The 21055-nt window shown below is 38.5% G+C and overlaps 1 protein-coding gene across 3 annotated transcripts; it reads right to left on the reverse strand.

Annotated features, from left to right (window-relative positions):
- Positions 1-533: 533 nt before the first annotated feature.
- On the reverse strand, positions 534-10460 carry LOC131229563 (protein CONTINUOUS VASCULAR RING 1-like). Of its 3 annotated transcripts, none has more exons than XM_058225566.1 (7): positions 7544-9172; positions 7401-7452; positions 7126-7178; positions 5902-6011; positions 2342-2509; positions 2029-2253; positions 534-1057 (listed from the first exon to the last, which is right to left on the reverse strand). In XM_058225566.1, exons 2-7 carry the CDS (start codon positions 7401-7403, stop codon positions 936-938), a joined length of 681 nt encoding a protein of 226 aa, XP_058081549.1. In that variant the 5' UTR covers positions 7404-7452; positions 7544-9172; the 3' UTR covers positions 534-935. The 3 variants fall into 3 exon arrangements, with proteins under 3 accessions (XP_058081549.1, XP_058081548.1, XP_058081547.1); XM_058225565.1 differs by having other exon boundaries at positions 7401-7468; XM_058225564.1 differs by lacking the exons at positions 7401-7452; positions 7544-9172 and adding an exon at positions 9717-10460.
- Positions 10461-21055: the final 10595 nt, after the last annotated feature.

A 21055-nucleotide genomic window follows, 5' to 3' on the forward strand; every position in this document is an offset into this window, starting at 1 on the left:
TTTCCATGATTAAATCCTGTTTTCCACTAATCCAAACAGGCCTTAGATTTTATAACATGCAAAGGAAATAAATCATTCACTAACAAATTAAAAAGTTTTGAACTCCCCGGAACAATGGACTTCAAAATACTGTAACACAACCAAAAAACGAGTCTACTAAAAATCACGAACTCGGTACCTGGATCGTGGGTTGCTTTGGTATGTAGTATGGGAGCGGGTACACAGTACAGCACCTCCTCCAATATGTGGTACTCTAGGGGTAGGATCATGTGCGTCACTTCAATACATAGACTGTGTATGCAACATAGTTTTCACATATGAACTTGCATTGCAGTTTATATGAAATGATGAATGTAATTACTGTATACCCCGCATGCTTAATGTTATATTACAACTAAATAGATAAAAGTATAAATCAGTACATTGTAAATAGAAATTTGTGTTGACTTAATTAATTGTAAGAATAAAGAGCAATGATTTTGGGTCGCCAAAAATAGTGACCTGGATTGCAAATGACATGATCTGGAATTGCAAATGACATGATCTGGAACGGAAATCGTGGGGGGTTTAGTGTTTTAGGTAACATTGATCATGAATATGAAAATTACATTCACCAATAACTTCATAGAATCTCTCTCTCTCTCTCTCTCTCTCTCTCTCTCTCTCTCTCTCAAGAATCATGAACATGTGGTCAAGAAATTAGAGAGATGAATATGCTGCCATTGAATTGCTCACTGATCATAAGACTGGGGTCCCAACTCCACTTCTTTTTCCTGTTTTCTTCCATATAGGTTAGAGTAAGACAATTAAATTAAAAATGCAAAATCTCAGTAGCTACCCTACCATGGGCACTAGTCTGGTCATTACCCCAAATGACGAGATTCGATGGCCTTCAATTACAAATAATAAAAGGCATACATTTCTTACACGTGGAATTAGTCTATTGCACCAGGGAATTTTGGACTCTTAACAACTCTTCCACGGTCTCCTAAAACTGACCGTACGTCCACCGTAGACAAGATTTGGGGTACTGACATGCCCCCCGAAATAACTATTTCTGCACAACATGAAGAGGCAATCAGGAATCATTAATCATGTTTATGAGTTAAGAGGGTTGATATAGAGAGAAACAGTAAGGCCGTGTTTGGAAACTGTGGATTCCATGACAAACAACAGAAAAGGAAAATGGTTTTCCTTTGATGTGGCAGTTTTTGTTCTTTGGATAGCAAAGAAAAGGGTGGATTCCACTTGGAAATCATTAAACTTTTCCATAATTTGGATCCTTGGCATAAGAAACTAGGTGAGTATTGTGAGAGGAATATGAGATTTCTGCTTGCTATCCAAACAAGAACTCAAGATTGGAATCCATGTTTTAATAGTTCTCATGGAAATCATCACTAGATAATTGCTATTTTCTCTTTCTTTTTCCTTGGATTCCATGTATCTGCCATATTGAAGAGACGATTCATACTGCACATGCTAGCATGACACACTTATGCGAGATTTGGGCCATTCATCTGGTTGGAACTGTGGTAAACACTCCCATAATCTGCAAATCAGGCTGGTCCATTCATCAGGTGGGTCATATATGAATGTTGGATATAGACCATTGGTAATGTTTTTCTGTCCATTTTTCTCAACTTGGATGGGTGGGCTGGCATGATCTTTTGGGCCAAGGCATGGTCACGGTGAGCTCCCACTGATTAACAGCCTGGATCTTGCACACGATTTCCATGTTCAAACATGTGAGGTGAATTGCCTCTTCAATCTTTCCTGGCGGAGTCAAGTAAGCATTTCTCTAACATAGATGTGATAATCTATTCTTCCTGATTTCAAATTTATGTTTCTTGCTATTTTCTTTGTACTAGTTATTTCTTCTTCTTCTTCTTCTTCTTTTTTCTTCTTTTTTTTTTTAAATTTTAATTTTTTAATTTTTTTTTAAAATATTTAAACCGTACATGATGCACGTTTTCTGCCAGTTGAAACTAACTCCAGCCCATGAAATGAAATTCAGTTCAGAATGTTTACCAAGCCCTTCTCGAACAGACAAGTTTGGCCTGATAATATCCTTTGGATTGATGAGAAAGATGTCTCCGATGTAGAGGTGGTTGGTGGGTATATAAACACAGCAAAGCTCCTCTTCACTGGCATTCCTCTGAATGATTACATTAGATGTGATGAAGCCGAATGCATATTCACCGATGCGTGGATGCCTTATTATGGCCACTTCCTTGAAGGCTTGAGAAGTCTCATCTGCAGAATCACCATTTGATGTACTGGAGTTGATAACAGGAGCTCATGCTTTGATAATTCATTTCAGAGAGAAATCGAATATAGTCACCTGGTGATATTGCGGCGCTAATTTGCTTAAAGGCAGCATAGATATGACATATGAGTGGCATTTTCTTAATAAACAATTCTCCGAGACCAAGAACAGAAGCTCCCAACCACGACGACATGAACACACCCACCAAGAAGATGAAGGTAATTGAAGTGAGGAATCCTAGACCTGCACGTGGACCCCAAATCAGTTAGCGGGCACTTTTGGACTTGAATGATGACAAAGATTTTTTAATCACACTGATTAACATTCGAATACTCGTATTCAACTCAGAACTTGTTTGAATTTCCAAGAGTTCAACTTGGATGGGTAGAAGAAATATTTGCGGAGTTTCTTTCTTTTCATACTCTGCTTGGTTTGTGGACATAACAAGACCACTTGGCCAAGTCCCAAGTTGGCCAGTGGGTTTTGAACACTGACTGATTATTGTTACACCAAATCAACAACTTAGATCTAGTACTAGTCCAATCACTTGACATGCACAATCGCCAGTATCATGTCTACTTTTTGGTAGTTAACAGAAAAAAATGATTAACAATAAAAAAGAATCTCTACCTTGTAATTTGTTGAGACTCCCTCAACACCCAAAGGTCATGTCTCTAATCAAAAAACCAAAAAAAATTTAACTTCCTTAAAGGTGTGGTGGATTTTTCCATTGTGCAGTCAGTCTCGTCTTCTTTCCACTATCGACTACTACCACCTTCCAATTCATTCACAAATCAAATACCAAACTTTTAATTGTATCTCTAAATTTCACCATCATTGCTATCACACCATAAAAGATTCTGCTCTTCCTTTATTTCCATACCCCTCACACATTAGAAGCTTTCTCCACGATACCACATGAATCCACACTATTGGCGTGTAATCAAAGCAACTGGGATATTCATCTAGATTTCTAATCAAGTTATTGGTACTATGCAGGGAAATCTATGTTAGTATTAAAAAAAAAGAAAAAAAAAGAAAAAAAAAGTATAGGTTTTGTTGAAAATGCCTACTTTTCCAAATTGTACAAAAATAACCTTGATTTCATGATTCTTTGGTTAATGTGCAATGGGAAACATTGATTGCATGCTCATCATCATCATCTAAGCTTATCCTACTAATTGGTGTCAGCTACACAAATCTTGTTCCGCCATTCCGCTATCAAGGATCATATCCCCAATTAAACCACAGGTCAACAAGTCTTTTCTTACCCCATTCACATCCTTTTGGGCCTCCCCCCTGCCCTTTCAGAGCCTTCAACTTGAACCTCCCTACTCTTAACTAGTGCAGTTCTTGGTTTCTATTGCACATGGTCAAACCATCTAAGCACACTACCCCTCATCTAATTACCTATTAGTGCTACTTCAAAGTTCCCTCGAATGCATTCATCTTCTAATTCTATCCTTGTCTTTCCACTCATCCATCTCAACATCCTAATTTCAGCTGTGCTCATCATATGAACATGTTGTTCCTTGACTACCCAGCATTCTGTACCATAAAGAATGGCTGGTCTCTTACCTATCCTATAAAATTTTCCTTTCAATTTCATTTGGATGTGGCTATCGCATAAAAGTCTAGAGCACATATCCACTTCATCCACCTATCTCTAATTCTACGAGCAAACTTCTTCTCAATCTCTCCGCCAGTGTTACCCGGACACTTCTACTTTCTAGGATTTTTCCATGCTGACACTCGGACACTCATGGACATGGCACTTCAAAATTTGCAGACAAAGTGTCCGGGTGATGTCATCGAAAAGTGCCGCATGTTGGACACTTCAATTGAGTTGTCCAAATATTTTTCTGCACAAAGATTTCATTTCACCTTCCTCGATTATTTTTTTTGTTATATAAATTTCTTTTGTCAAGCCAAAGATCTCTCACTGTTAGAACTCGAGCTTGCCTCCTTTCTCTCGTTCTTGAAGATTACTTGTAATGACTTCCTTTCTATCTAGATTCCAGTTCATTTTCCATTATAGGTACCATGACCAATAAATAGGTGTTTTTTGTTCATTTTGTTCCTATGTTCTTTTGTTTCAGTACCAATATTTTAACAGAACAAGTGATGTTCATAAGAACTACCATATTCTAAGATGATTATCCTTGATTTTTTTAATGTTTTTTAATTAATTATTTGTTAGTTGATCTTTCTAAAAAAAAAATATTTGTTAGTTTGAACAATTGGTAATTTGTTTATACTGGAACTATGTGAACACTTTCAAATTTCCTTCTTTAATGTTTTTATTGCTTTATTTAATTTTACTTAAATTATTATTTACTTGTATACGGAAGTGTCCCTGTGCGTAGATTTTTCGAAGTTTGCTTAGCCTGATACTCTAGGACACTGTCACTAGGCATCTGTGTCACATATCTAGGTAACATTGCTCTCTGCTCTCCTAAATTATTGACCCATGATATTGAAAGTGGTCATTTTGGGGAATTTCTTGGTCAACAGTCTTAACTAATTCCTCATTTCGACTCTTACTGTTAATAAAACCACAATCCATCTGTTTTAGTCCGACTAATTTTAAAACCTTTAGATCCAAAGCATCCATCCATAGCTCTAGTTTTGTGTTTATCCCTTCCATCTCATCAAAACTATGTCATCTGCAAACAACATCAGATGGGACCTCTTCCTATAAATGCCTCGTTAACTCATCCGTAACCAATGCAAAAAGACACAGGCTCAGTGTTGATCCTAGTTTAATCATACATAATTGGAAACTCACTTGTCTCTCCACTAGTGGTTCTCACCTTTGTTACCACTCCCTCACATGTATCCTTAATAATGTCAATATCTCCTCTCATGACTCCTTTCTTTCCCAACACCCACAAGATAACTCTCTAGGAAACCTATTATATGTTTTCTCTACGTCAATCCTTCCTCCTTTCCCTATATTTCTCCATCAGCTGTCTAAGGAGGAAAATAGCCTCAATGGTCAACCTTTCTAGCATGAATCCAAACTGATTTTCTGATACATTTTTCTGATGCCTTAATCTTTGCCTGATCACTTTGCTCTGCATGTCTCCTTCATTCTTAGAAATAGGTACCATAGTACTTTTCCTCCATTCGTCTGGCATTTTCTTTGTGTTGAACAACTCTATCAACCAAAATCCATGATAAAAGTTCTGACCAAAGTTTCACGTCAGCTTCTTCTTATAATTATCACATTATGTTCGAAGAGTTTAGATTTATGGTAACTGTGTTCCCACCTCCTCTTTCCCCACCCGCGCTGCACATTGACTATTAGATGTGAAACATGCTTATTTAGAAACAATAGTTGTCATTGGATAAAATGAAAATGTGAAGCGATTTTTCTAAATATTTTTATTTAGAAACAATAGTAGTCATTGCATCACAACAGATGTTTAAATTAACCATCCACTTGGATGTTTGAAGAACTGTCTTGAATCATGTGCGCAGAAAGATTTTCCTAAAATCAAAGTGCAGAGAGTAACATAAAGGAACTCCATTGGTTGGACAAGGTCAAAAAATAGAAAATATTTACAGCCCAACTTGACACCATTCCTTAAATACCAAATCAAGAAAAGTGGGCAGAAGAAGAAGACACATACCAAATACATTGATCCCAAGATGAGCATAGATTGGGGAAAAGAAGCCGTCCACAAAACAAATGAACCACCAGGTGATGTAAAATGTTACGGCTAGAGGAAACAGAATGACACTGCAAAAATGACAAACGTATCATAAAACTTCCAGTCTTTTTACTCGCTAATCCAAGAAGGATGTTTTATTTTAGGGCTTTTTTTTCTTGAATGTGTCCTACAGCCATTTTACGTGGCTATTTGTCCTCCATGGATTCAGTGAATTTATTTTACCAGAAAAATTGAAAGAGAAAAAATCCATTCTCTGTGATTTTGAATGGCATGTGGATAATTTGCATTTAGATGATGGCATCTACATAGTTGGCATAACACTTAGATGATAATGATGATGTGCATACTTTGGGTTTCAAGGTATACTATTGTATATTTCGTAATAAGGATAGGTATAATCTGGTGGGAATTGATTTTATTCTTGATATAACCGCAGAGCCCATTGCTCAATCAGTCAGTATGGAATGGTCCATTGTATGGGTTCACACTTTTCCTTGCCTATTTTTCTCAATGATCGCCTCGATTGACTGGTGCTTAATGATGGGCTGGTTTCATCTGTGCACGTGTGCCACATTGGCATGTTTACTACATGGATTTAAGTCTTTAAAAGGAATCAACTTATAATTATTAGAACTTTAGAAGTGCTCGAGGGTTATTTCTTAGGGAAAAGCTATTGGCCCCTACTCTGACTGCTAAATACACCCATATTTTTCACTATGGGCTACACAATTATACAAACTTGTATAAGTGTATGACCAAAAGTGGCAATGATGAGTGGATTTTGTAGTCAGAGTGGGTCCTGATAGTGGCTCACTTTTCTATTTTGTTAACTGTGCATTTTGCTAGGTAGCAATAGGCAAGGTGGTCCCAAGCCAGGGTAAAGGAGGGTTGATAGTGTCAGGTGGGCAGCTAGTCATCGAACTTTTGCCAGTCAATCATGAATTCCAGTTTCAAAACTTGCGAATTGTGAGACATGTTTCTTAAAGCCGATCCCAAATAGCTGGGACAAGGCTATGATGAAGATGATTGTGTTTACTCAATATAGAATACGACACTGTTCACGTAATTTCCTAGGGTGGTTAAAAATACGAAGTCACGGATTTGCATCATGGTCATAAATCATTAGTGCAATTTATGGCTTAAAAGAATGCAGTTACCATCTATTGTCAGCAAAGAACTCACCATCCAGAAACGAACTTTTTTGAGGTCCAGCTCCGAATTACTTTAGAAAATGCCTACACAATAGCATAGGGAAAAACATCTGGCTTAAGATAGTTTTAGAAATTCATAAAGAAAAATTTTGAATTCTATGAACCTGAGATATCTAGAACTCTAGATATTGCAAGATTCTTAAAAATATTAGTTAAATAACTACAAAAAAGCAAGGCATGACTTAGATCAATACATGATCAGAACATAAGCTGGGATACGATGGACCAAAGTGGACTATGCACCACCATCTGGAACAAATTGCTCAACCTTCTGAATCAAGTCCAACTCTCCAGCCTCCTTTCAATACAAAAGACTAATAAATGGGAACTTGATATTATGACACTTAAATAGAATTGAAATCCATGCAGTGGATTTTGTGGTCACTCACAAAGTTCTTCCTTTGAGAGTTGTGCTGCATATGCCATCTTGATGTTGGAAGTGGTCCATTCAATGTCTGAAAATCAGCCTCCCCGATCACCGGAGAAAACCAACCGGTCCAGACGACAAGCATGGCTATGGGAATGACAGAATCAAGATAATCAAACCACCACAATAGCGTAACCTCAATGCATGATAACAAAAACCCGTTTTGTCTTCATCTCTCAGGGTGCATTTGATTCCGGATTGAATTGATGGTTACTAGTCTAATAAAGTAGAAAGAACATATTTCAATTTCCTTCCTTAGCATTCATATAAAGAGACTAGGATCCAAATTGCAATGACATTACTTTGAAGTTTGACTTGAAACAAACACAACTGCAATTTTGGGGCTATTTCCTTGCTATGAAGACCAGGGAGCATCATTTACTTTTATCATCTTCTCTTGATTAAACTCGATGTTTGCAATTCAATTCACTAGTGCACCCAAATGTAGACTTAATCTAGAACATTTTTAAATGGAAATGATGCTAATTACCTTTTATTAGTAGCTTTTCTTTGTTTGTTTGTTTGGTTTTTTTTCTCTTTTATCGGCAAGATGGGATTGAACCCATGACTTTGACACTCAGATGCAGAGCACCATGTGCTCAACCCTCATAGGTATTTCAAGAAAGCTGAGTTCAGATGGTCTCACTGGAATCCTGACGGAAGCTTAGGATATGTTAAAAGCCTCTTATATATGGGATAATCTTTGAAGTAATTATATATATAAAAAAAGAGCAGACAAGCCAACCAGCCCAGTTTGGTGTGGAGAAACCGATGGATTTAAATGTGAAAAGGTTACACGCCCAGATATTATTACCAGAGTGCATTTATTTTTATGGTCATTTAGCGCCACCATACAAATTTTTTAAAACATCCATCCCAAGGTTTTTCTTTTACTTGTTCTAATTATTACAAAGGAGAAAACTATTTATAGAGGGGACCAAACTAATGTTACCTAAATTGCTAAAACCCTACCTTTTTTCATTCCAAATAATGTGATTCACGTATGGGTCATTTAAAAACCAGATCACTATTTTTACGCCCCAAAACTTTTGTTCTATACTTCTTAGTATTGATTAAGTTGTAATGTAAATTTATATTTAGAGCATAGAGATTTATGGTTTGATTTCTGCAATAGCATGCATATTATACTATGCATGTGGGATTGACAATAATAACATTTTTTATTCCATATATCAATTCCTATATAAAACAATACTTCATATGCTTGATATATGACCTGGAGTGAGAAACATGACCCTACCCCTAGTGTGCCAGGTATTGGAGGAAGTAGTGTAACATGTACCCATTCTTGTACCATGTACCTGAGCAACCCACGATCCAGTTAACCTTAGATACAACACGTTTACTGGGTTCAATTTATTTGTATAATGGATAGCAGTTCTTAGATATTTGAATTCGGTGAAGAGAAACAACAGAGACGAGGAGTTTGAAACAACTGTAGTTGTAAAATTCTCACACAGATAGGCACAGGATGGTTGCTTTCAATGGTTTTTCTGTGGATTGTATCTTTTGGTAAGAAAAACATCTACATTTGAATCATGAAAAGACAATGAAAATCATCTCTCTCTCTCTCTCTCTCTCTCTCTCTCTCTCTCTCTCTCTCTCTCTCTCTCTCTCCATTGAATGATTTCATCAACTACCCAAATCCTCAAAATCCCAAAAGTACAAGTTTTTATAGATTCAAACTATCACAACAAACCTATGACATGTCCTTTTTAGTTGACACAAAACCCAAATTCTGACATTCGAGTATAGATATTCCAAACCAGTCCAATCCAATATAAAAGACGAAACTTGGTCCAAAACAATGAATAAAAGGAAGAAAGGAATCCCAAAAAAATCAATCCCTGCTGAAATTACCATCCGAAACATAAAACACCACCCATTAATCTGCTCCCCATTACGATCAATTTCAAATGACAGAAGCTAAAACCATGAAAGCTAATGGGCGTTTCTCCATCAGAATCAAACAAGATAAAACCAATGTGTGTTTCTATGCAGCAAGCAAACACGATGTTGGGGATCTATACATCTATCGGAATTGGTTCGAAAAAAGAGAGAGTAAGATTCGATTCAAGAAAATGAAACAAATGAATTAGAGAAGGTAATAATACCTCTCTGCCTGCAAGATGGGAAGAAGAAGAAGAAGAGGTTGTAGCCAATGGAGGTTTAGATCCTCCATCTTCTATATTTTCTCCCACGGGAATGAGAAGCTCTCGATCTTTCTCCCACTCTCTCGTACCAGCCATCTCTCTCTCTCTCTCTCTCTCTCTCTCTCTCTCTCTCTCTATAACTAACTGTAAATCCAGGAGTTCGTTATGCCTGTCACAGACTCACAACTGAGGATCGCTCCATTGGAGTCCACATTCAGAAATGGTCCGGTGATCCGAACCGTCCATCACATTCAAGCTGCCATAGACGGGCCACAAAAAAGGATGATTATGGCCATCTGAACCTATTGCTAATGTGGACCATTAAAAAAAAAAAAAGCTTTGTTGGCTCGTATCCAATAGAAATCAATGGTTAAGATCATCCTTTCGGCTTGATAGTTGGATCATGGTTCATTCAGGTAGCTCCGGGACAATGGACGGTTACTATCATCAGAAAATCTCTGCATGTGGGCCACATAGAACAAGACATGCTTATTGAGTAATTGTCGTCAGTGAGCTGTGGGGATGGATATCTGAAAGCCGCTTCTCTGTTAGCAATTAACGTCGGGCGATTCGACTCGAGGGACTCGATACTCGGGAGTAGCTCGATTCGAACAGCCACCGTGATGTATGCGTTTTATCCACACTGTCCATCCATTCTTCCGTATCATTTTAGTGTTGGATCCCAAAAACGAGGCAGATCGAAGGCTCAAGTCGACCACACCACAGGAAGTAGCAGTAATAATGACATCAACCGTTGAAACCTTCATAGGGCCCAAGGTGATGGTTAATTTCCATCCAACCTGTTCATAAGGTCAAGTGAACCATACCACAGGAAACAGTGGGAATAATGATTTCGACCGTTGAAACATTTCTAGTGCCAATAACCATCTTTATTTGTCATCCAACATTTTCATAAGATCACAAAGACCTGGATGAATGGAAAACAAAAATATCAGCTTGATCCAAAACTTCTGTGGCCCCCCAGAAGTTTTCAACAGTAAATACTCAATTGACACTATTTCCTGTGGTGTGGTCCACCTAATATTTTTATATACTTCGTTTTTGGTATCTTGAAATGAAATTAGCTGTTAAAATGGATGGACGGGGATAAAATACATAAATCAAGGTGGATCCCACAGAGTTTAGCGTAAGCGTGCTGAGTTACTCTGTACGCAATCCGCTTCCGTGTGTGGTACACGAGCCAATCCGTTCCCAAATATAAGCTTGATCCAAAACTTTTGTGGCACCAAAAAGTTTTCAAGGGTAAATCTTTAATCCACACCGTGTAGAATTTCAAGTGGGTAGGGTCAGCTAAAAAGCCTAATGGGTCATGGGTTGGGCTAGAATTTTTAGCCTGTTTAGTAAATGGTTCAGCCTTGGGCTGACACTGACCCACCAGAACCGAACCCATTGCACCCGTATTTGCAAAGCATAGGAGGGAGAGATGTAGAAGTGATTGTACGAAAGAGATTTGATACTTTGGAAGAGTCTGATTTTTTGTTACGCGTAAATCGGTCATAGTTACAAATTCATATATTGCAAGGCAATCTTAACCTGAACAGTACGCACTTTTCCGCTAAATTTAGACCATTGAATATTTTCACTGGACTGGATTGCATGTTCCCCTACTGGCTGTTTGTATAATCAAATCATGTTCTCCTAAAGCATAGCAGGTTTCCTCTATCTAAAAAATGCAGCAGACTCATACGGTAGTTTTGCCATTTTATTTTTATTTTTTGAAAAAATGGTGATGACTCATCTTACTCACATGCGGTACTGATGTACACCATTTAGAAGGTGATGAAAAGAAACTGAAAATGGCAATGGACGGTTGATATGACATGCACACATGAAGTGGCATAAATCTAACAATGAGACTGTCCAAACAGCAAACTACACATTAGACGTTCATAAATCGAAAGTGACACTAAATGAGGGTAAAAGTGCATGCATATGTAAGTAAATACATGTAAATGAAATGAAATGAGAATAAATGTGTATGTAAATGAAATCCTCTCAACAAGAGGGGATTTTGAAGTAAATAGGAGTGAAATGCCTTCCGTTGCAAAGCACGAGTGTAACGTTTTGAACAGTAGCAGCTTGTGTTGGTTAGTTGTTTAGTCAGCGCATCTATTCCTTTCCTTAATACTGAACTCCGTGTAGGCACGAGTGTGTTGGTAGCTGGGTATTCGGAGTGAGGCTGTTTTGGGTGGGAGAGGGAGTGAGCCACCCATAAACAAATGTGCCATTATGCACATATATGCCATACATGTATCATTCTAATGATACCGCGAAACAATTCAATCATAGGCACCTCACTAAAATTATGTTAAAAGAATGATTGAAGCTGTACAAAAGATGCCCATTTAAATGGAATGTTAAAAAACATTGGCATGTTACTTGTTTGTGATCCTTACATTTATAACCTACCTGAGGCTAGTAATTTCCTTACACACTCACACTAAAGTATATATTTTAATGGGCTTGTTATAATGACTCTATTAAATGGGCATATGTATAATAAGTTGGAATATTAAAGTAGATTTGGAATATCACATATATTCCTATAAATATATTAAAATTTTCAAATGTATTTCAATTCCTCCCATTTACTCTCATCCAAACAGAATATTTAAATTTCAAATGCAATTCATTTACTTCTATCCAAACACAATGGTGTAAGCCATTAACTCCCAATTCATTTACCTCCAATTCCATTTTCCATTTACCTCCGTTTACAATCTCCCAAACGAGCCCAATGGAAAATGGTAAATTCAACAAATCAAAGTCAGAGATTAGACTGTTTAGTCATTGTTGATTTCACTGACCGTTTAGTCATAATTGATTTCACTGTCATGGCAGCAGAGTCATTCTCTCACAATTAAGATAATTTAATTCGAGTTACATAACCAATTGCATACAATTAAGGGTGGCAATGGGCCGGGACCCAACACTTAAGACCCAAGGCCCGATTATAGCACGGCCCTAACATAGTAGGCCCAAGCCTGGCCAAAAAAGTTGGCTGGGACCGTGCCATACCCACCCCAAAATTTGAGAAAATCCTATTTTCTATTCAATTTTCCTAATTGATCTGTTTATCAAGTGGGCCACACATGCACAAAGAAATAAACTTTTGCAATGAATGAAACCAAAAGTTTGCGTTTGAGATCGATGGTTGCCTAAGGATTAGAGTGGCATATTTGCAGATTAACACATGTACATAAACAGTGGGGGTGGGTTAAAATGACTTGAACCCAAGCCCAACCTGAAAATTGATCAGCCCATGCATCTCACGGGCCAAGCAAGTAGGTCCAAACCAGGGTTGGGCAGGCTACCCAGCACATTGCCACCCTTGCATGCGATATGTCCATTTTCTTTCTGGCTAGGTGTGCAACTCAGGTGACTTGGATCTGCTTGAAGGTCTACCCAAGCCCAACCCAACCTCAAAGAAAAGTCACTCTGAAGCCCAACACAAGCCTGAAACCCACCCCAACTACCAAACCAGAGCCCAAACCCTAGGTATTGAATACTCAAATCCTGCATCAATTACCACACTAGTGTTCCCCATGTATAATTTATGTATGTAATAAATGTTACATTGACAGTCGGGCCAGGTTGTCCCAGTCCACCCAGAATTTCAGAACAAGCCCAGCCAGAACTCAACCCGAACAAAACCCAATATAAAGTTCATGTTAGGCTAGTTGGGCTTGGGTTAAGCCCAACACAAATTCGTTTACGAGAGTATCAAATGAGTCAATGGTAACGTACATAGGGGCGTGTTTCGATTTCGGGCCCACGTGGTAGTGTAATGTAAAGTGGCGTAAATAGTATGTTTCAGGTGTTTGATTTCGAATGAAAAACGGGGTGTCCACGACCAACCTGAGTACCACGCCGAACCAACGCTTCGCTTCCACGCATTACTGCTGTTAGTGTACAGTGCGTCGGTAAGAGCAACGGAGTCATTGCACTGCACCGCCATTTCAAGGGGGAAAAAAAAAATTTCAACTTTCTTATTCCCGCGGATCATCATTTTTAGGTGATCTCTCCATCACCCTACCTCTCCATCCTCACGGTCCTTGCTTGAGAAGTTCGCGTGGATACCTAAAGATCAGAGATTGGAAGGGGTTGCGGTTGTGCATATTCTCTGCATGTCATGGTTATCGAGTTGTCTGTGCATAGCATCATTGGCTACTCGACATTGACATTTCTGTGATTCCACATCCGTTCGGTTTTACAGTAGTGTCGTAAGTTCAGGTTCCCACTGGGTCCAGGTATAATGCATCGAGACATTCTCAAGATGGGTTTGGATCATACACTGCCTTTGCCTTGATGGGGAAGACAGGTTCCTTCCCCTTCATTGGGGGATCTTATCCATTGCATCTTCTTCCACGAAATCACGGAAATATTGCACGAATCACTCATTTTTGTTGTTTTTGTTTTTCCTTGCATGCACATTTGATAGGGGAGAAGACGGTATATTTCCTCTCCCTACTACGATGCCCACAGCTCATGCAATACTTTTGAAATTATCTATCGCTCCTGCTGTACCATTGACTCATTACTGTGTATCTATAAAAAATCTAGCAGATGGATTCACCTCCAGTAACCTGTGACATGACTTGTGCATGTCAAATGGACTGGGAGTTATGATCGCTTCTGTACTTGGAACCATATCGAAAATGAATATATAAGAAAAACTTCAATGACGGTGATTCACCATTAGCCCATTCCTTTTGAAATACGGTTGGTTGTCTTGTGAGTCCCATCTGCTGAAGTTCAGCTAAGGTAATATTCTAATCTCAAATTTACAGAGATCTGTTATGGATCATCTTGTTCTGGAGAAAAAAAAAGTTTCATATGTGCCAATTATGAAGGCATTGTTGGCACATATGAAGGCATTCTTTGAGATAAATGTGTCTTAATATTAAGAAGAAATCTGCGTTATTATGAAGTTTGTAATTTAATATTGTATTTTCAGTGAAATACCCCATCTTCTTACCACATTTTACACGATTATGTTCTTTCCACCTTACTGAACCATCATTTTTCCATTAAGCAAGGTCTAATTGTAGCCCTTTCCTGCATTCCAGTCTCGTAGGTGTGCTGATAATCAAAGTTATCTTTGCTTTTCAATTTAAAAACTGTTAACAGGTGCGTATGAAACTGGTCATTGTGGTTTCTTTTACTAATCTGCTTTTCGTTTTCGGTATTTGAAAATACTTGTGTTGATTGACCGATTACTGTATCGGATTATGTATATGGTACCATCGACTCTATCATATGTTACGCCCGAGTAAGAATAGTTACACTATGATTGAATGATTATATGTATCTTAAATAGTTGAACGTACCTGTACGGTTCCTGTAATGTAATTTCTGTTTTGCCGTTATTATGATTGTTTCGATGTTATTAAAGGAAATATATTTCTTAACATATCTGAAATAATGAGCCACTAGGAAATGTTTGAATGTTAGTGTATCTCTGTACCATCATTATTTTCTTGTTATTACACCTCTATAAGGAAGGTAACATCAAATAGAAACCGGTCACTACACCATTTTCAACGATGGGGTCTCACAGTGGTGACTCTAGCTAGGAGGGGTCTTCCAATCGTGATTGGAATGAAACTAAAATAGCAGCGGCATTAACTGCAATTGCAGCCTCTGCTTGTGTTATAAGAGCGCTGAATACTATCTTCGTTATTGTATGAAATTATTGCCTCGAGAGTGTGAAATATATAGAAATAGATCTATTAATGGAATCATGAAGAAGAGCGACGTAGACTGTCTTGCACAGCTACGAATGGGCCGTGATAAGTTTTTCGAGTTGTGTTCTTTGTTAAGAGATAAAAATTTGCTGTCCGATACAAGAAGATGCAGTTTAGAGGAACAAGTCGTCATGTTTTTGTATACTGTAGGCCACAATGTGCAAAACCGTGTTATTGGTAATCGATTTTCACGTTCTAGAGAAATCGTGGGTCGACACTTCAATAGAGTTCTTAATGCAATAATTAGACTTTCTCCGGAATATGTCAAGTTCCTTGAGTTACATACCCTGAAAGAGATATCTAAAAATTCAATGTGGAGCCCATATTTTCAGGTAATATAATTTAGAATTTTACAATTACTGAATGATTATATTATTGCATCATTAATATCAACCTAAAAGTCAAAACTATGTTGCTTGTAGGACTGCATTGGGGCACTCGATGACACTCACATACCGGCCTATTTGCCCAAAGAAGCAAGTTCAACTTTTCGAAATCGAAAAGGTTACCTATCCCAGAATGTAATGGCTGCCTGTACATTCGATATGAAATTTGTATATGTGCTAGCGGGTTGGGATGGGTCTGCCTCTCACGCTCGTTTCTTGCAAAATGCATTAACTCGTCGACCTAATTGTTTTCTTGTGTCTCAAGGTAAAGAAAGATTGTTGACAGTTTAATATATATATGTAGGATGCGATTTGGCTGTTGCTTAATATTTACATATTGTTTTGTGTAGAAAAATATTATGTTGTCGATGCCGAATATACCCATACTCCTAGATGTATGACACCTTATCGAGGTGTTCGTTATCATTTGAATGAATTTCGTATAGAGAGGAAGCCTGGTAATAAGAAAGAACTCTTTAACTATTGTCATGCCCAACTGCGAAATATAATTAAGTGGTGTTTTGGTCTTCTAAAAGGCCGATTTCCTATACCCCGTATAGCACCACAGTTCAAATTTAAGACTCAAGTGAAAATTGTTATCGCTTGCTGTGTTTTGCATAACTTCATTCGTGTTAGTGGTGAAGATGGATTTGTTAAAACAGTTAAAGATATTGCCGATAATGTTGAGGAAATTTCGCCATCACCTATAGACGTTATTAATGCCAAAGAAGAGTGCGCAGAGTCTATTGTGACGGAGTGCGCGAGAGAGCAATGGGCAAAAAAGAGGGACGACATTGCGGACTGCATGTGAAATGATAGCCTTCCTTGGACCCGGCAACGATGTTGATTTTGTTGTAATTTCAGTGACTGTTTTGTGCCGTTCATGTAACAGCATTATTGTAAACTTGGATATTATTTGTTTTGGATTGTTGGTCTGTTTGGATTGTTTGTTACTTTTATTTGGATACTTTACATGGATTTCATTATATGCCAACACTTATCATATTTTATATTTCAGGTCTCACTGATTTAATCCCCCTGTTTCTGTCTGGATCGTTAATTTATAACTTTAGTTGGATCATGATATTATCGACCCATTGACTGTTATGAGCATGCGTAGGTAAGATGAATTTCCTACGGAGCTCAAACAAGATGGGGAAAGATAAGAAACAGGCTGCCACCCCCTCAAAATGTTCATCCTCTCCCAGGAAGAGTATGGCATCACCAAGCAGTAACGTCGGTACACCGGCCAAAAGAAGCTTGTCAACGATACAAATAACTCCATCCCCAGTCAGTTTGAATATCCGCACTGTAAGGAGTAAACAAAATAACAAATCAGTGCGCATTCAATGGAGCGAACCGATGGATAATGCTTTGGTAGATGCATCAGTAGAGCAGGTAACTCTGGGTCGAAAAAGTGACATGGGCTTTAAGCCAGAAGCCTATAAGGCTACCATCATTGAAATGTTCAATAGATATGGTGTAGAGTTAGAGAATAAATATATCTCTAACCGTTTCCATACATTAAAGAGATTTTACTGAGTAGTGAAGGATATGCTGGAAGCCAGTGGTTTTGGCTGGGATGCCGACGAGAAAATGGTGATTGCTACGGATGATGTTTGGTTTGCCTACATTGAGGTATAAAGTAACAATTATATTACAGTCGTCAATGATTACCCATTTAATGCTATATTTGTCAGTTCTTACTATGTGCTCAGGTGTTGTTATATTTATATCATCCTAATATACTAATGTGACCTTGCAGTCTCACCCGTATGCCGAGAGAGTGCGCGATAAACACATCGACAGATACAATGATTTGGCGATTATGTTTGGAAATGACTGTGCTTATGGCTCTTATGCCAGCACAACGTACTCATCTCCTCTTTCTGGCCGACATCGCGATAGAGCTGACCTTGATTCTGATGATAATGGGATTGATACTGTTCGTCTATCTTCAGATGAAGATGGTGACGACGATTGTGGTCCGGCAATTTGTCCCAATGACGGAACATATCAGCGGTCAAAAAGGGTTAACACAGGTTCTATGAAGACCTCATGTGGACCTATAAATAGTCAAAGCACCGCAATTGGCATGACCCGTGGCCGAAGGGGTAAACCAAGCGAACACATTGGTGACAAAATGGGTGAAGTGGCTGAGGCCGTCAGGTCCTTTACCATAACGATGGCACAGGGCAAAACTATGACCCGAGTACAGAAGTTATTGGGTATTCTAGACGAAGTTGAGGGCCTCAGCTATGAGGATTAGGTCCGTGTTGCGCGGTTGTTACAGGCAAATGTGGTTAATGCTAGGTTTTTCATCAAAATGGGTCATGAAAAGAGGAAGGAGTGGGTGCAGAGACTCCTCGACCGCAATCCTCCTGAGTGAAAAAATTCTGGGTTTGGTGCATTGGGCATCTAAAACAACTAAACTTTTATTTTATTATGTGGTGTGTATATTTTGGTGTGGTTTTTGGGTGGATATTTTGGGTACTCAATGAGTACATAACTGACTGCAATATGGGTGAACTTGAAACATATATAACTGATGGTGACACCATCTTTCATCTTTCCTGCTTGATATTCTGTTTTCTTTGTTATCTGACTAAAATGGGGTTACATTTGAGGTTCATATGTTTAGGTACATCAGAGCCTCTGCCTCCGAATATGAATAGTCAACTGTTAGGAGAGTTTGATTGTCATGGTTATTTCATTGGTCTGAACATGCTATGAATTTGGTGATGATATGTTAGTTTGTTTTGCGGTGAACAGAATGAAATGTGATGTTTCCCGGTTCTGTTTTCTGATATATGAATTCAAATAAATATATTTTTCTTTGGATTTGTATGAAGCTTGTATCTGTAACAGTAATTGTATTAATGTTGTCACAACAAAAAAATATTAGATTCATGAAATTGAGGAGGTGGGACGATTCAGCTAATCATGTCATGGAGGATCTCCATTCATTCTTCACAGAAATAACAATTAATTCAGTGATTCATTCTATAAATTTTTATTTACTATCCTGTTTACGAAGCTATAAAAAGTGCACATTAGACAGGTCTGATAGAGCTTGTTTATTTTGTCAGGAAGGTATGAAGAAGTTTTATGTTGTCTTTGTGGGAAAAGTTCCAGGGTTGTATGACAGATGGGAGGATGCACATGCGCAGGTTGATCGATACCCAAGATGCAGACACCAGTCGTACAAATCATATGATGAGGCTAGAAGGGCTTGGGAAAATTTTTAGGTACGTTATAGGCTTTTTCATAGTTGAGGTGAGTAACAGTCTCAGGAGTTATTGTTCAATGAAGTCGAATGTAACTCATATCAGCAATCCTGTCTTTTGATTCAGTTTTTAATGATTACTATAGTCCAATTGGCAGAATGATCGTGATCAAACAATTTCCAGGAGATTCAAGCTGGAAGCTCGACATGATCATGAATCTGCTATAATTGAGGAAAAGATTGTAGGGCGGCAGGTTTCGGATGCAGCAATGTCGGACTTGAAAAGGGACAACAATTCGTTTGCTGATAGTTCTGCTATATGGAAAGTGGTGATAGGAGTATTGCTTATATATGTGGTAGTTGTTTGGATTATTTCAAATGTCATATCATAGGGGAGGAATAACAGGTCACGGCAGCTGATCCAAGACAATAGTGAAGCATAGAGATGATAGTCCCTGCTTCATGTGTTATGCTGAGGACTTTGAAATATGTATAGACGTTATCATTTGATCTGTTTTGAATGCCTGAATTGAAGTTAACAGTGACAACATGATTTCATTTTAGTTCAAATCACAGTATCGTTCATTCCATAGGCATCTATAATATGAATATACAAGGACAAGTTGTATGGGGTAATAATTAGAAATCAACAGTTGAAAGCCTTCTGAGGCCAACTATACTCATGATCTGAAACATCCAATCCATTCATGGGTACATATGGACCATAAACTTTGTTTTATATTGAAGATCGGTTTGATGCAGTAATTGTACGGTGACGTTTGACTGTGACGGTGGGTCCCACTCTGGTTCCAGATTATCAGATTTTCGATGCTGCCATGAAATCGAATTGGCGAGATGACCTTGCGACTGACCTCGTGGCAACTGGTAGGTCCTTTGTGGGCCCCACCATAGTGTATTCGTTTCATCCATTTCGTTCATCCATGTTTTGCAGATCATTTTATTGCTTGCTGTCAAAAATGAGAGGGATATAAATCTCCTGTGGACCAGACGATATGAAAACAATAGTGATTGGATATCCCCCATTAAAATCCTCGTAAGATCCACTGAACTATTTATTTCATATCTGAATGTGATCATTAGGTCATGCAGGTCCAGATGAAGGGAAAAAACAAAAAACTTCATCCAAAACTTGGCCCCGAAAGTATTTTTAATGGTCCACAGTGAGTCAAAACTGTTTCCTTTAATGTGATCCACCTAAGCTTGGGATATGACTTTTTTTCCGTATAGTGCCGTACAATGATCTGTAAAGATAGATGGACAGCATGAATGAAACCCCCACATTCGATGGTGGGGCCCACAGAGGGCCCATAGTGTCAAGGGGAGTATCGTATCCGTTCGCTGTAACAATTTGTCGTATGCTATAGTAATACATGTACAATAGCAGAATAGCAGAACCACGACTCAATTCCCAAACGTTGGCACTGTTATCCGCAACGTATACATGGACTTAATAACTCGTAACCAAAAACCATGGTTGTTGACCGTCATTTCAACATGTACCATGCTACAGTGACTGACATACCGTGACTGTACAGTTGTACAATGCAAGACAATACTATAGATGAATCCAAACACGCCCTAATTGCACAATCAACAGGCTATAGCCCAATATTCGCTCACCGCAAACCCACATTCATTCTGACCCCAGGGTTGCAAACGGGTAGGCCTAGGCTAAGCATATCCGATTCCAAGAACCCGAGGGCAGCACCAGTCCAGTCCATGAATCACAGAGAATCAGGTGCTGGCACAGCAGGACCAGCTTTATCATGCATTCAGAATCAAATCAGTTGTTTGACCCAAACTCAGGGTGGCCTAAAGGCTGATCCGAGACGCGCATGATTAAATCAGGCTGGATTTTTGACATGCCAGGGCAGGTCTAAGTCAATTACTCCCCTAATT

The sequence above is a fragment of the Magnolia sinica genome, chromosome 16 (genome assembly GCF_029962835.1).
Source record: "Magnolia sinica isolate HGM2019 chromosome 16, MsV1, whole genome shotgun sequence".
NCBI classification, from domain to species: Eukaryota; Viridiplantae; Streptophyta; class Magnoliopsida; order Magnoliales; family Magnoliaceae; genus Magnolia; species Magnolia sinica.